General features: G+C 41.7%; 1 protein-coding gene across 6 annotated transcripts in view; it reads left to right on the forward strand.

Moving 5' to 3' along the window:
- The window catches only part of ltk (leukocyte receptor tyrosine kinase), a 213,470-nt gene that overhangs the window by 123,945 nt on the left and 73,065 nt on the right, over positions 1–16,460 (forward strand). For all 6 annotated transcript variants that reach the window (XM_078563097.1, XM_078563094.1, XM_078563098.1 and 3 more), the window contains 3 exons: positions 5,375–5,531; positions 6,991–7,173; positions 9,296–9,394. In XM_078563097.1, the coding sequence (XP_078419223.1) occupies positions 5,375–5,531; positions 6,991–7,173; positions 9,296–9,394 (439 nt within the window). The remainder of the gene's footprint in view (positions 1–5,374; positions 5,532–6,990; positions 7,174–9,295; positions 9,395–16,460) is intronic.

Consider the following 16,460-nt stretch of genomic DNA (forward strand, 5'->3'; position numbering starts at 1 on the left):
CGACGGCCAACTTGAACTGCTCGGCATAATTGGGTACTGCCAAAACTGGTGTCATAGTTAATAGTTTTCAAACTACCAAATGACTTCTGACACTCCAGTGTCCATTGAAACTTATTGTTTTTTTTTCATAGTTCAGTCAGTGGAGCAACCTCACCGCTAAAATTTGGTACAAATTTCCAGTATAACCCACTCATGCCCAGAAATCTCAAAACTTCTCACTTTGTTGTAGCCACTGGGAAACGATAGCCTTGACTTTTGCATCTCTCAGAGCCATCTTATCATGTCCAATGGTATGGCCTCAATTTGTAACTTGCGCTTTTGCAAATTCACTTTTAGCCAAGTTCATCTCCAAATTAGTTTCTTGTAGTCAAGTGAATAATTCTTCCAGATGCTATAAATGCTCTTCCCAAGTCTAACTGAAAATGATTAGATCATCAATATAAACAGTATAATTGCTTAGACCTGCAGTTACTTTGTTTGTCAGTCTTTGAAATGTTGCAGGTGCATTATTCATACCAAATGACATGACTTTAAACTGATATAGCTCACTGACATTACAAAAGCTGATATCTCCTTTGCTCTCTCCAACAACGATGCCTGCCAATATCCTTTAAGAAAGTCAATCTTTGTGATAAATTTCAATTGTCCCACTTTCCTAATGCAATCGTCCAACCGTGGTATAGGATATGAAGCCGCTTTTGTCACTGCATTCACTTTTTGATAGTCCACACACAGTCTTTGTGTTCCATCCAGTTTTGGTACCAGTACAACAGGCAAACTCCAGTTACTGCAACTAGACACAATGATAATATTTTGAAGCATGAAATCAATATTTTTTTGTACTTGTGATAACTTTGCTGGATTTAACCTATAAGGATGTTGTCTTATTGAAGATGAAATTTCTATACATACATACATCATGTATAGCTAAATGTATCGTTCCCAACTTATTTCCACAAAATAGGTTTGTGTGACTGCAATAGCTTTTCCAGATCACTTTGAACTTGCTTGGAAGGTATCTCAATATTTCATTTAAATTTTCAAGCACCCAATTTGTTTAGAGGAAAATCAATTTCAGAGTCCTGCACACCTATCTCTCTCATCATCCACCATCACTAATACCTCTTTTTGTTCCTCTTCCCTGTCAAAGTACTTTTTAAGCATATTTGCATGACCCCCTGCTTCTTTCTTCTATCTGGAATATTTATTAAATGAGTTACTTCACTCAATTTCTTTTCAATCCTGTAAGGCCAACTAAGTCTTACATTTAATGAATCACTTAGTACTGGTAACAAAACTAGTACTTTCTCTCCAGAAATAAAACTGCGAGTTTTAGCTTTCATATCTGCCTTCGCTTTCATCATTTGCTGTGATGTCTTTGAATGTTCCCTAGCCACTCACATGCCCTGTTCAATCTTTCCCTGAAATTTGAAATGTAATCCAGGAGAACAGTTTCTGAATTTTGACCCACCAATTTCTCATGAATCAATTTTAGTGGTCCCCTTACCTCATGACCATAAACTAGTTCAAAAGGGCTAAAACCAGTTGATGCATTAGGAGCATTACTAATAGCAAATAACAAGAATGGAATTCCCCTAACCCAACCCTGTGGATAATTCTGACAGTAAGCTCTCATCATAGTTTTGATGCCATCTGTCCAAAGCTCCTTACGACTTTGGATGATACACTGTTGACTTAAACTGTTTTATCCCCAAACTGTTCATTACTTCCTTAAACAGCTGTGACATCAAATTTGACCCCTGACCTGATTATATTTCGTTAGCTACACCATATTTTGTAAAAAACTTAATTAACTCCTTACTTGTTATATTTCTTAAATGTATCGCTTCAGGAAAGACACATCCATTATTGTCAGTAAATGCTGATTTCCACTTTGAGTCTTAGGGAGGGGGTCCTACAAAATTAATCACGACCCTGGTAAAAGGTTCTTCAAATGCTGGTATTGGGATTAAAGGTGCCGGCTTAGTCATTGCTTGTGATTTTCCTGTTATTTGACATGTATGACAGGTTCTACTAAATTTGACTATATCTCTATGAAGTCTTGGCCAAAAAAAACCACTGTATCTTTTCCTGTGTTTTCCTAATTCCTAAATGCCCTCCCATTGGAATTTCATGAACAATCCTCAGAATCTCATTTCGATACCCTAATGGGATAACAATGTGATGCACCTCCGTCCAGCTTTCATTTGCTGAAACATGATCCGACATCCACTTTCTCATTAAAATATCTTCCCAGAGGTTATAACATACTGGAATACATTTTGCTTCTGTTTCTGAATAAGCTTTCTGATATAACTGTTTTAATTGCAAATCATTTTTTTGTAACTCCACTAACCTCCTTGAGTTAAACACTTCAGCTGAATTGTCCTGTATTCTTTCCTCCTGAACAATGTTATCAACACAGTGCCAGCCACTTGGATTTCAACACCCTTTGAACTGCCTGCCTTTCTTGTTTTTCTTGTTCTTCCTTATGAGCCTTTGATCTCATTACAACACAATCAGGAAACAATCTGGGATGTTCCTTCTGTAATATCTCTGTTGAAAACACTTCTCCAGGCTGCTCAACTACCATAGGCATCACCCACATTTGCAATCCAGCTATATCATTACTCAGAATAAATTGCAATGGGCAATTTTTCCACCATTCCAACTATAACCACCTACCTTCCTTTCACCTTCCCACTTTTTATCCTTTACCGATTTCACCTGCCTTCCATTTGCTTTTTAAATTTACCTTCCACAATGGAATAGATTTAGCATCTGAATGAACCCCACTTATTATTACCTGCTCCTGCAATACTCCCTTTGAACAACAAATATCACTATCCCACAACATTAAAGATTGGCTAGCCCCTGTGTCTCTTAAAATTTTAACATCTTTACCTACTCCACCCTGTACACATGGAAAGGCTTTCCCTTCATGCACAAAGTCTGTAAACATTTCTGCAACCTGCTCCTCAAAATTCTCTTGAGTAGACCGTGAACACATTCCCACTTCTTCACCCTGTTTCATCTGTACACAAACCACTGGTTTCTCCTGTGCCTGAACCCCAGAACCCACAGTACTTTTACTTCCAGGGCATTTCTGTACCCCAACAATTCCAACAGATTTTTCCTGCAATTTCCAACACACTCACTCTATGTGCCCTACTTTATTACAATGAAAACACATTAATTTTCAAATGGCACTTCTACCTTCAGCACCTTCCTTTTTATTCTGAGAAGAAACTTCCTGGGAACTTCCAGCTACTCCTTCTCTTCCCTGACTACCTACCTTTCTTTCACCTTCCCACTTTCTATCCTTTACCAATTTGAAAGGGTGATGAAAAAGAGGTTTAGTTCTATGAACTAACTCATAATCATCAGCCATCTCTGCTACTTGTCTTACAGAAGCAATCCTCTGTTCCTCCACATGAGTTCTCACTACCGAAGGGATTGAATCTTCAAATTCTTCCAACAGAATTACTTCCCTAAGAACTTCATACATTGTCTCTATTTTAATGCTCATATCCACCAGTCAAAATTACTTTGTTTTACTCTGTCAAAGTCATTATAAGTTTACCCATGCTGCTTTCTCATATTCCTAAATTTCTGCCTGTATGCTTCAGGAAACAACTCATATGCACTCAAAATAACCTTTTTCACCCACATCATAATTCACCGACATTTCTTCTGATGGCGAAGCATATGCCTCATGCGCCCTACCCACTAAATTAGACTGTAATAATAACATCCAGTTTTCCTGTGGCCATTTCATCTGTTTAGCTTGCTTCTCAAATGAAATAAAGGATGCTTCAATATCTTTTTCCTCAAAGTTTGGAAGAGCTTGTACAAATTTAAACATCCCCCCACTGGGTTCCACCCTGGAGTTAAGTCCTTCCTTACCTCCTGGCACCTCTTTTCTAACTGTCAACATTTTCTGTTGGAATTCTCTTTCTCTCTCTTTTTCTCTCTCCTCCTTCTCTATCCTCACAATTTCTAATTCCCTTTCCTGTTTTCTCTCTCTTCTGCCTTTCTACCTGTTCCCTTTTTAAAGCCATTTCTCTTTACTTCTTGCTTCTAATTCAAGCTTTTTCAGTTCCTTTGCTTGTTCAAATTCAAGTGTCTGCCCTTTGAATGCAAGTTCTCATTGTATCACCAGGCCCTTTGAACCCCTTTCATAGTGCTAATTTGATTAGTAATATAAACATTGCTTGGTGTCTCCTAGCTAGATGCAAGATTTCACTCCCACTCTTAAATGCTCTATTCAACAAAATGCAAATGTACCTCTACCTTTGTTTACACCTCAAAACTACTATACATCAAAGCACCCAGACTAGCTGGCTTTAATTCAATTAACACACGTACAGACTAAACCTCTATTTTAAAAAATAATTTCCAATAACATTATACACATTAATAGCTTCATGACAGTCTTCGCACATGATTCCACTTTATAAAATGCTGGAATGTCTCTGGGTGCTTTCTGTCTCTTAATTTCCATATCTTAGAATCAGTGCTAGCCCTCCTTTAGTCATGTAATATGCACTCCAACTGGAACATTAAGCAGTGCTTGTGAAATCTAAGCATAGTTGGCCTTCTGGGGTCCTTTGATCACTTATGACTTGATAGCACGTTCCAACTGGCGTTGCTCATTTGACCAGTTGAAGGAGAGAGAAGAAATGCATGCATTTACATAGCATCTATCACAATCTCAGGGTGTCCCAAAGTCCCAAAGTACTTTACAACCAATGAAGTACTCTTGAAGTGTAGTCACCCTTGTAATGTATGAAACATGGCAACAAATTTGCACACAGCAAACTCCCATAAACAGCAATGAAATAGTGACCAGTTAACCTGTGTTCTTAATGATGTTGGTTGAGTGATTTATATCAGTTTGGGCTCCCTGCCGATCTATAGTGCCCACCTGAGAGGGCAGGTGAGATTTAGGTTTAATATTCCATCTCAGAGATGGGACCTTCAACTATACAACACTCCCTCAGTACTGCACTGAAGTGTCAGACTAGATTATGGACTCAAGTCACTGGAATGTAAACCTTCTGATTTAGAGGTAAGTGTGCAACCACTGAGCCACTGGTACAAGTAACAATTGGTAGTTTGCTGCTAACCACGTGGGACAAAGTATGAACAAGAAGTGAAGCTTATTGAGATTCATCTCAAATTAGATGATTAATATTCTATAGGACAGCAAGGCCTACTGGCGATGGGGCTTGGGATTGTTTTTTTATGGAGAACAGGAGGATTCAATAGATTTCAGTTCATTGGAAACTAACCTTGTTAAGAAGACTTTTGCAATTCAAAGTACAGAACAAAAATGGTTATTTTCTGTTTTTCATTTATGATTTTTATGCAGATGGAGAATGGGGTTTCAGTGCCACTGTTGATTGCAGCCGGTGGGGGTGGAAAAGCATATTTGGAGGACCCAGATGCCATAATGGATGATCTGATGGTGGAGCAATATGAAAATGACACGTTAGTGCCTGGATTCAACGGCCAAACAGGGGCAGCAGGTTAGTGGGGGGAGAAATGACTTGTAATCTTCTTTTATCAGAATTCTCAGTGGGACAAGATTAAAAACTGACATGATTACAGTTAAGTCAAAGGAGACGTTGTAGTCTCTTGTTTAGATATGCTCCATTGTAACTGTTGTGATATGTCTTCCAAAGCCTTAGAGAGAAGGTTCAAATTTGCTTTTTGTAACTTTTGATGTATCGTTGGTAAGGCCAGCAGTTGTTGTCCAACCCTAATGGTCTTGAGAAGATGGTGGTGAGCTGCTTTCTTGAAACTCTACAGTCCATCTGTGAGATTCGGGAGGGAGTTTCAGGCTTTTGGCCCAATGACAATTAAGGAACGGCAATATTGTTCCAAGTTAGGCTGGTGTGTGGCTTGGAGGGGAACTTGCAGTTGGTGGCATTCCCAGGCATCTGGTGCCCTTGTCCGTCCAGGTGTTGGAGGTCACATGTTTGGAAGGTGCTGTCGAAGGAGACTTGGTGAGTTAGCCTGAATGGTTCAATTGCACCTCCCCCATAGCTTTTCAACTGAAGGGCAGTGACTATGTAATCTGCAGGCCTCAGGCAGGTCTTGATAATTGTTTTCTAATCCACTCTACAGTACACCCAGGGAGACATATCTCTGAGGCATTGGAATGACAGATAGTGTTCTTGTAATGTGAGTGACTAGCAAGGCTGCATTTATTGCCCATCCCAAGAATACTGACTTGAACTTTTCAAATCTGAGGAGCTTATGAGTTACAAAATCAAGGCAGTGGATGGAGTCAAGACGCAGATCTGTCATTGTCTAACTGAATGGTGGAACAGACTCAAGGGGCTGAATGGCTGACTCCTGTTTCTATGCTTGGTAGAGTATACTTGAGGGAATGCTTCCATTTTGGGGGGAATCCAAAACTAGGGGCCATAAATATAGGCTAGTCAGTAATAAATCCAATAGGGAATTCAGGAGAAACCACTTTACTCAGAGAGAATGTGGAATTTGCTAGTACATGGACCTTTGAGGTGAGTAGTGTATGTACACTTATGAGGCAATTAGATAAATACCTGAGGGAGAAAGGAATAGAACGTTATGCTGATAGAGCGAGATGAAGTTGGATGGGAGGAGGCGCCTGTGGAGCTTAGACACCAGCATAGACCAGTTGAGCTGGAGGCCTGTCTCTTTGCTGTAAAATTGTCAGTCATTCTGAGACAATGAAGTTTGAGTGAAGGCTGATAGAGAAGCTAGCATCATTCTAATATATGGTGTTTCCCTAAATTGATGCAACTCCAAGTTAATCATATTCTAGGACAGCAATTTGGGTTGGGAGGTGACTGTTCAACTCCTGAGTTTCCCTGTCACGTCTGAATAAAGAGGAAGAAGATTGACTTGATTGAGGTAGATAAATTAGACAAAGGTTGCTTATAAGGTAGGCTAAATCTCTTCAGCCTAATTTAATTGTTTGTAACTTCTGACCTGCAGGTGGAGGTGGTGGTTGGAATGACTTCACCAAGCATCCCTGGGCAGGAAAGTCTCTCATGGAAGGCGCAAGTGGGGGCAGTGCATGTCCCCAAGCTCTGAAGAAGCTGAAATGGGCAACGCATGGAGGCTTTGGAGGGGGTGGTGGGGCATGCACGTCAGGAGGAGGAGGTGGTGGATACAGAGGTAAGCCCTGGGAAACCATATTGTATAACAAAGCAAAATGCTGCAGATGCTGGAAATCTGAAATAGAAACAGAAAACACTCAACAGGTCAGGCAGCATCTGTGGAGAGAGAAACAGAGTTAACACTGCAGGTCGGTGACCGTTTGTCAGAACCATTCTATACCATTTGTATTCATGAGTCATTAGGATACTCATGAGTTGTAGATTAAGACACAAGGATCAATAATGTTTTCCCATTTCTGGTTACTTTCAAACTTTGAGGTGTTGCATTCTTCCTTTGGAAATATACAAAAGAATAATTCACAGTTATATTGGTTGCCCATCCCAAAATCCCCAACTTACTCTTGTAAAGCGGACAGCCATTTTAGCCAGCCCCTATGACAGTAATGAATGGGAGTGCCTGCCTTTATCCTGGTTTCGGATATACTATTTGGACCTGAGGCCAACTTAAGTGCCAATTTAGTGCCCCATGGAAAACAGAGAACATGGTGCAAGGCATATGTTGAGGGATTATTTAGTACCTTGCCAATATGCACTACCATTTTCTAAATTAGCCAACAATATTAAGCCACAAATGAGAATAACCTGGATGAAATTCAGGCCTTTATGATTAAAACACTGCAATTGGTTAAGATGTACATTGCAGGTTTTTTGAGGTACTAATATATCTGTTTATTATGAATAATAGCATTGTATTATCAGTTCAGCAAGTGATGTTGCAACCCACCAGTAAATTAAAGGTCGTTTCAGCCTAGACCAATTCCTTACATACAACTGAGATAAGTGCTGCCTTCTTCCTCATTATCACCATTAAATGATGGGTCAGTACACCCCCCTTCCCATTTCTGTCTCTGCTTCAGTGCAGTAGTGGTGGTCTGCCCAAGGGCTGGTTCTCTGCTCATTTCTCTATGCCTTGCGCTTCTGCACTTTCCTCTTCAATTAGTCTTAAGAGCCTCCCATTTTCAACTTCAACGAAAAATATGATTGGGAAAAGAATACATGAGGCGGGTCCTGTTGCCTTTCACATGTGGGGCTAAAGGAAACATAAGTCCTATTCCCGAAGGTTCCTCCACCTGTAAGCAGCCATTGTCCCTCGTGGCTCCAGCTATCCCACCATTACCATCGAAAATTTGCTGGTTCCGTCATTGGCTGTGACTCATAGCCCTGACCTTGGGAACCTTAACTGGGCCCGGGGTAACTCGCAAAAGGGAAAGGATGACAGTCCCGTGAAGTCTCAAATGACCCTGCATCAGATTAGCTGCCCTGATTTAGAGCAACAAATGGTCCTCCAGCTGTGAGGAAGATGGCATAACTGGCCCATTGGTTTTATACTGGTTCTGAAATGATCAAAATCCTCCTGCATGCCTACCTGTAAATTATTCTTCATAGGGTTAATTTTGCCGCATCTGATTCTCCCTACGTGCTGGTAAACACATGCCTGCACAAACTGACATGTTGTTAAAAACTTTGGAGTTAGAAGTCAGAAGGTACCTCCTATAACCGCAGGGTCCCCCATCAAGGTGTGCTGGAAGCTTCTCTCAGCTTGTCCAGACAAAACTTCCCAATCATTAGGGCATTCATTTTTAGAATTATCGGAGGCTGAGCAGGGAGAAACCCGACTTCAAGAGAGGAGCTAACAGGCCACAGAAACGTACAATAGAAGAAAGAAAGACCCAGGACAGCCCCAAAGGCTTCAGAGCCAATTAAATACTTTTGAAGTGTAATTGTTTTTGTGATGTAGGACACGAGGCAGCCAATTTACACACAGCAAGTTGCCACAGACAGCAGTGAGCTAATGACCTGATAGTCTGGTGACACCAGGGAGAACTCCCCAGCTCTTCTTTGAAATAACACCACAGGATCTTTTCCATCCGCCTGAGGGGGCAAGCAGAGCCTCAGTTTAATGTTTCCTCTGAAAGGTGGTACCTTCAACAGTGTAGCACTCACTCAGCCGAGATTATGTGCTCAAGCCCTTGGAGTGGGAACTTGAATGCAGTGTTCTGACCCAGAGGTGAGAATGCTAAGGCTGACACTTTGTAAGTGACACCTTTAATGGAAAGTGTAGCAAAGCAACTGTATAACTTATAAGTGCGAGGCTCTCCTTTTTTGTGCACCTTTTCCAGGTGGAGATGCATCTTTAGCTGATGGGATCACAGCGGACGGCTATGATGGAATTTCATTTGTCAATCAGGCTGGCGAGATCTACCTCCACCCATTGGCAGGTAAAGAAAAACAATGGGCCACCAACCTGGGGCTGAGTTACATGATAAAACAAAACTACTCTTCAACAAAGCCTTGCGCTTTTCAAAAATGATTTACTCTTGTTCAGTTGATGAGATGGTGGTGTAGTAGTAGTGCCATTGAACTAGTAATCCAGAAGCCCCAGATGATGCTCTGAGGGCATGAGTTCAAATCCCACCAACGGAGCTGGTGGAATTTAAATTCAATTAATAAATCTGGAATTAAAGGCTACTCTCAGTCACGGTGACTATGAAACCATTGTTGATTGTTGTAAAAATCCATCTGGTCCACTAATGCCCTTTAGGGAAGGAAATCTGCCATCCTTACTTGGTCTGGCCAACATGAGATTCAGACCCACAGCAGTGTGGTTGAGTCTTAACTGCCCTCTGAAATGGCCCAGCAAGTCTCTCAGTTGAAGGGCAATTAGGTTTGGACAATAAATGCTGGCCTTGCCAGTGACACCTACATCCCATGAAAGGATAGAGTTTGGCTTGGTATCAGTGTACAAAGGTTTCACCTACAAGGGCATTTTAATTAATCCTCGGCAGCCAGGTCTCAGTTGGGGAAAGTTCAAACGTAGTCATAGGAACAAAGGAACATTCTCTCTAGTCTGTTCCATCTTTATTGAGCTCATGGTTGATCTATATCCTAACTCCATCTGCCCACCTTGGATCCATATCACTTTCTCCCCCTTGGTAACAAAAAAGCTATTGATCTCAGAGTTAACATTATTAATTGAGCTAGAATCTACTTTTTCGTGGGAAGAAGTTCCATTCTTCTGGCACCCTTTGTGTGAAGAAGTGTTTCCCAACTTCTCTCCCGACTGGCTTGGCTCTGATTCTAAGGTATCCTGACTTGTCCTAGACTTCCCAACTAGCAGAAATAGTTTCCCTCTATCCACCCTTTCAATTATTTTCAAAACCCCAAAAATCTCAATCAACTTGTAGTATAATGGTATCTGGCATAGCAAAGGGTTAATGTGAGACTGGGAACAATACCACCCACATTGTGAGGTAGAGTCACATGACCTAAGACTAGAGCGAGTTGTGGACCGTACGGAGACCTGTGTAGAAGCCAGCATGGAGTTAGCTCCAGGCTTGGACCTCACCCTATATGTATATGTATATTTTTATGTGTTACCAATAAACCCTTAATGTTTAACCATACAAGACTCAGAAACTCTCCATGAGACCTACTGAATATACAACATACAACCAAGCTCACTCCTTAACCTTTTGTATTGTCAGGAATGCAAGCTTAATTTATGTTGTTTAGCTTCATTGTCTAACCTTTGGAATTCTGGTATCACTCTGGTGAATCTATACTGCATTCCTTCCAAGGCCAGTGTATGTTTTCTAAGGTGTCGTGTCCAGGACTGTACACAGTTACTCCAGATATGGCCCAACCAGGAGCTTTGTAAAGCTGTAGCAAAACCTCCTCCCCTTTATATTCTCGACCACTAGTTATAAAAGCTAACATTCTATTGACTTTTGAATTACTTTTTGTAGCTGAATACTACATTTGAGTGATCTTTGCATGTGGACATTTAAATCTCTTTGGACCCCCACTGTTCCAAAATTTTCGCCATTTACATAATGCTTGAATCTATCCTTTTTTTGGCCCAAAATGGATGACCTCATACTTACTTGCATTGTAATCCATCTGTCACTCGCTTAATCTATCTGCCTCTTTGTCATTTGTTGCTCTAGTCTACACTGTTCACAATGCCACCAATCTTTCTATTATCAGCATGCTTGACTATATGACTCTCCATTGCATTATCTACATCATTAATAAATATAGCGAATATTTGATGCCCCAGTTCTAATCCTTGTAGGACAACATGCAAGGAACCTTAGGGACTCATTTGTTGATGGAGCAGCAGGATCATTCCTGGGTCAGCAACCTGACCCTTCAAGTAGCGGGTCTTCCATGTGAGTGTTGTGAGGGCCAGCCAATAAAGAGGGCACCTCTGGGATTGCCAACCTGATTAGGTGCAGCAAGTGGGTGAAGAGTCAGAAGCAGTGCTCACAGTGGCACCACTGAGCATTGTGGATAGCTAATTCGTAGATACAAAAGGAGGAAAATGGATGCCACAAGACAAAGGGCAGTCCCACGATTCACAGACATGACAGTTGAGGTGACGGTGAAGCCTTGAGAGCACGGAGGCTGATGCTCTTTCCAGAAGATGGCAGGTGGAGGCTAGTCAGTCTCATCAAGCAGGCATGGTTGGATGTCACAGGGGAGGTGAACAGTAGGAATGTGGAGCACAGGACGTGGATCAAGTTCAGGAAATACTTCAGTGACCCCTTGAAATCCGGCATCTACGTTTGTGAGTTGCAGATTGTTAAAATCCAACAGATGTTTCAGGCTGAGCACTGAAATGAGCCAGATACATAAAAGGTCAAAGCTATGGTCACCATGACCACCTCGGGCAATGTGTGGCCTCTGCTCCTAACAGCATTAAGCCTTCCTCCAGTCACTGCATACAGATAGAGTCATAGAGGTCTACAGCACAGAAAAAGGCCCTTCGGCCCATCAATTTACGCCGGTCAAACAAGTACCTAACTATTCTAATCCCATTTTCCAGCACTAGGCCCATAGCCTTGTAAGCAATGACATCGCAAGTGCACATCCAAATACTTCTTAAATGTAATGAGGGTTTCTGCCTCTACCACCCTTTCAGGCAGTGAGTTCCAGATTCCCACCACCCTCTGGGTGAAAAAATTCTTCCTCACATCCCCTCTAAACCTCCTGCCCCTTAGCTTAAATGATGCTGATCCCTGGGTTGCCTGCTGCTGCTGCTGGTCCCATGGCACATGTTGTTGTGGCACACCCTACCTTGGAGTATGGGGAACCTGTGTTCCCGTGTAAAATGCAGCTTTAAAGCTCAATACAGCCATTTATCTCTCCAACTGGTCTCAATGGAATGACACCAATTTCCTCTTGCTGCAAACTATCCAAAATACTCACTTCAAGGAGAAGCTCCTGTCAGCGCTAGCTTTAACACTATGGCTGGCCCACTGAATGCCAGTTTCCCGCCTTATACTGCTGTAATGATGTCAGGTTGAGCCCTCCATGCCTACCCGCCTTCCTTAACTTACTGCACGGCCGATACGGCAGGTGATCCTTACACCGTTGGGAAAGACCCAATGCACCTGTAAAATGCCTCTTCATTGGCATCTTAATTGTCCTAATTGGCTGCGCGTTTCACCCATGGGGATTCCCAACCTCACTGGTAACCCACCCATGGGGAAATCCCAAGGGAGACGGGAAGGGGTCGGGCTACGGCCCAATGGCTTTTCTCACAGCTCTCCCAGACCACCCACCCCCAATCCCATCTCCAATTGCCTGGTAAAATTTCATGCCACTAGCACTAATTCCACTTCAAATTCTACCGCCTAACCGATCTCTTAACCAGGCCAGCAATTTGCCTTCAATTCCATGAACTTCAATTTACCTAGCAGCCTCTTAAGTGGAACCTTAATGACTGCCTTCAGGATGTCCATATAAGCTACATCTATAGACTTTCCTTAACTACTTTATATCCTTTCTCAAAAATCCAGAGTTTTATTAGATATGCAGACTCTTTGCAAATCCATTTTGACTTTCTCTAATCAGCTCAAATTTTTCTAAGTGCACAGGCAACTGTTTTGAATTATAGATGACAACTCTCCGCAATAGATGTTGGACTAACTGGCCTATAATTTCCTGGTTTGTCTCTCCCCTCTTTTTCAAAGAATGGAGTTACATTTTCAATTTTCCAATTTAAAGGAATAATGGGTGGCGATGAGGAAAACAAGGGTCAAAAAGAGCTGGTGGGAATGGTTTATAGGCCCTTTACCATAGTAATACCATTGGACAGAGCATTAAGCAATAAGTAATTAGTCCCTTTACTGTCGCTAGGTCAAAATCCTGGAACTTCCTCCCTAACAGCACTGTGGGTGTACCTACACCACATGGACTGCACCAGTTCAAGAAGGCAGCTCACCACCACTTTCTCAAGGGCAATTAGGGATGGGCAATAAACGCTGACCTAGTGAGTGATGCCCACATCCCATGAATGAATTTTTAAAAATGGAGTTTGTAACAAAAGCAATGCAATAATTGCAGGGAATTTTAATCTTCATATAGACTGAACTAATCAGATTGATGAAAGTGGTCTGGAAGGTGGGTCTGTGACAGTCCTGGAACAATACCTTGTGGAATCAATCAGGGATAAAGCTATTTTAGATCTATTATTGTGTAATGAGGCAGGGTTAACTAGTAATCTCATAGTAAAAGATCCATTGGGAAAAAGTAATTGTAATACAGTTGAATTCCATACTAAGTTTGAAAACATCACACTCCAGCCCCAAACAAGGGAATCTTAATCTCAGAAAAAGCCAATTATGTAGGTATGAGGAGAGAACTGGCTAAATAGACTAAAAGAATTGGCGATAAATAAACTGTGGGAAATATTTAAAGAAATAATTTAAAATATTCAACAAAAATACAACCCATTGAAAAACAAAAGCTCAGCAAGCAACATCCATTGTGGCTTACTAAGGAAGTTAAGGATAGTATTACATTAAAACAAGAGGCTTAAAATGTGGCAAAAAATTATAGTGAGCCTGAAGATTGGGAGTGTTTTCGAAACCAATAAAGGGCCACCAAAACGTTGATACAAAGGGGGAAAAATAGAATGAGGGTAAACTAGCTAGGTGTATAAAAACAGATTGTAAGAGCTTTCACATGTATAGAAAAAGGAGAGGGATAGCTAAAGTAAATGTTGGTCTCTTTGAGGCAATGACAGGGGAAATTATCATGGGGAATGAGGAGCTGGCAGAGGGGTTGAACAAATATTTTGGCCAGATTTTCATGATAGACATGGGAATCACGCGTCAGGCCATTTCCTAGTGTCGTGTTCCCAAGTTCCGAATGAACCTGCATGCACATGTTATTTTCTTTCTGGGGAGTTTGGGTTGGGCTAGATTTAGGATTGCCTCTTCCTGAAGCAGGCCAAGGTGCAATGGGGTCTGGCAATGCCCAAACCAGCAGGTTAGATAGCCTGCCTCTGCCCCCTGGCACATCAGTCCATTTCTATTCATGACTTTTAGGCCCCTTAGACTCATGCTTCGCTCTCTCCACCCACCCTCATGCCCCTTCCATTCTCCCTCACATCTCCCATGCCTCCTCATATCTCCTATAGCTCCTCCATGCCCCCATGCACCTCTATACTCCTATGCTACCTCCATGCCCACTCCAATTCCCCATGCATCCTCCATACCCACTCCTCCAGTACTCATTCTGTTCAGAACTCACAAGCCCTATAATAGCACTTAGAAGACTTTGAAATGCTCATGAAAAAAAATCATACATTTAAACTCCACTTTAAAAAATTCTTCTCTTAGGAGCTCATAAACCTGTCAATCAAACTCACAGGTATTCAAGCTTCAGTTGAAAGAAAATTATTCCTCTTAAATATTCAACAAACAAACATTCAAAAAAATTTAATTCCATTAACATCTGATAAAACTTTCAATCAAACAAAGCTCACAGTCCCCTTCACAGCTGTGAACATAACCCCTGCTGGGCTAAATGCATTAGTGGGGCTTGGAGCTCAGCCAAGAATTTATACTTGGACCCCATTGCATAACTGTATAACCAAACCTTCCAGGGCCTTTGAAGTTGCCTCAACAGATGGCTAGACATCTGTTATTTTTTTTCAAAGGCTCAACATATAGACTTTTAATCAATGAAGTCAGGTCTCTGTTCAGCTATTTCAAAGGCTCAACTTAGTCTGGACTTTACATCAATGTAAAAATCAAGTCACAATGCCCATATTACATGTTACTATTTGATTCTCAATACTGTTGAATGCAGAAGTGCACTTTATCCACTAGAAAAAGTACTCTAATGTATCTGAATGCTTAGACAATACTGGTCAATTTAATGGTCACTTACCTTTTAAGGACAGAGCCCTATTATCAATTGCAGCATTAAAAAACATACTTAACTTATCAAACAGCATCTAACTTTGACATTTAAAGTTGGCAAGACCTTTTAAACTTACCTGTCAAAAGGTTTCCAACTCCACAGCAGGCTTCCCCCAAAGTTCACGAACTAACTGACCTGGCACATTTCACATAGGCTTCAGGAAACCACCCCGCCTCTCACTGAACATTCCAAACCCTGGGAAATTCAAAATTGAGGCAGGCATTTAAAAGGCTGAAATAAAAGCAATTACTTTTCAGTTCTTTCCTGGTGTTCGATTAGGTGTCCACTAAAACTTCCTGACATTGTTATCAAACATGCTGATGATGTTGTTGTCTGTCATACCAACCTCTAACTTGAAGGGGATGAGTGCCAACTCCACATACGTTTTCTTACCTCCCCCTGGACCATGACCCCACCACCTGAACATCAATCCATTGTTTCCAGGACTGTCACTGACCTCATCTCCTCTGGAGATTTTCCCCCCACTCTTTCCCACCTCATAGTTCCCCAACCCTGAACAGCCTGCTTCTACCTCCTTCCCAAAATCCACAAACTGGACAATCCTCGTAGACCCATCATTTCAGCTTGTTTCTGCCCCACTTAACTTATTTCTTTCTATCTTGACTCATTTTCTCTATTTTTTCTCCTCTTGTCCCATCTTTTCCCACCTATAGCTGTGACTCATCTCATACCCTGGATCATTTCAACAATTTCCAGTTTCCTGGCCCTAACTGCCTCCTCTTCATTATGGACGTCTAATCCCTCTACATCGCCATCCCCCACCAGGACAATCTGAGGGCTCACCGCATCTTCCTCGAACAGAGTCCCAAACCAGTGCCTATCCACCACCACCCTCTTCACCTGGCTGAACTTGTTCTCACATTGAAAAAATTCTCCTTTAACTTGTCTCACCTGCTCCAAATAAAAGGCGTTGCTATGGGTACCCATATGGGCCCTAGTTATACCTGTCTTTTTTGTGGGGTATGTGGAACACTCCTTGTTCCAGTCCTACTCAGGCCCCTCCCTCAACTCTTTTTCTGGTACATTGATGACAATATCAGTGCCAAT

This window comes from Cetorhinus maximus, chromosome 18 (genome assembly GCF_964194155.1).
Source record: "Cetorhinus maximus chromosome 18, sCetMax3.hap1.1, whole genome shotgun sequence".
Taxonomy (NCBI): Eukaryota; Metazoa; Chordata; class Chondrichthyes; order Lamniformes; family Cetorhinidae; genus Cetorhinus; species Cetorhinus maximus.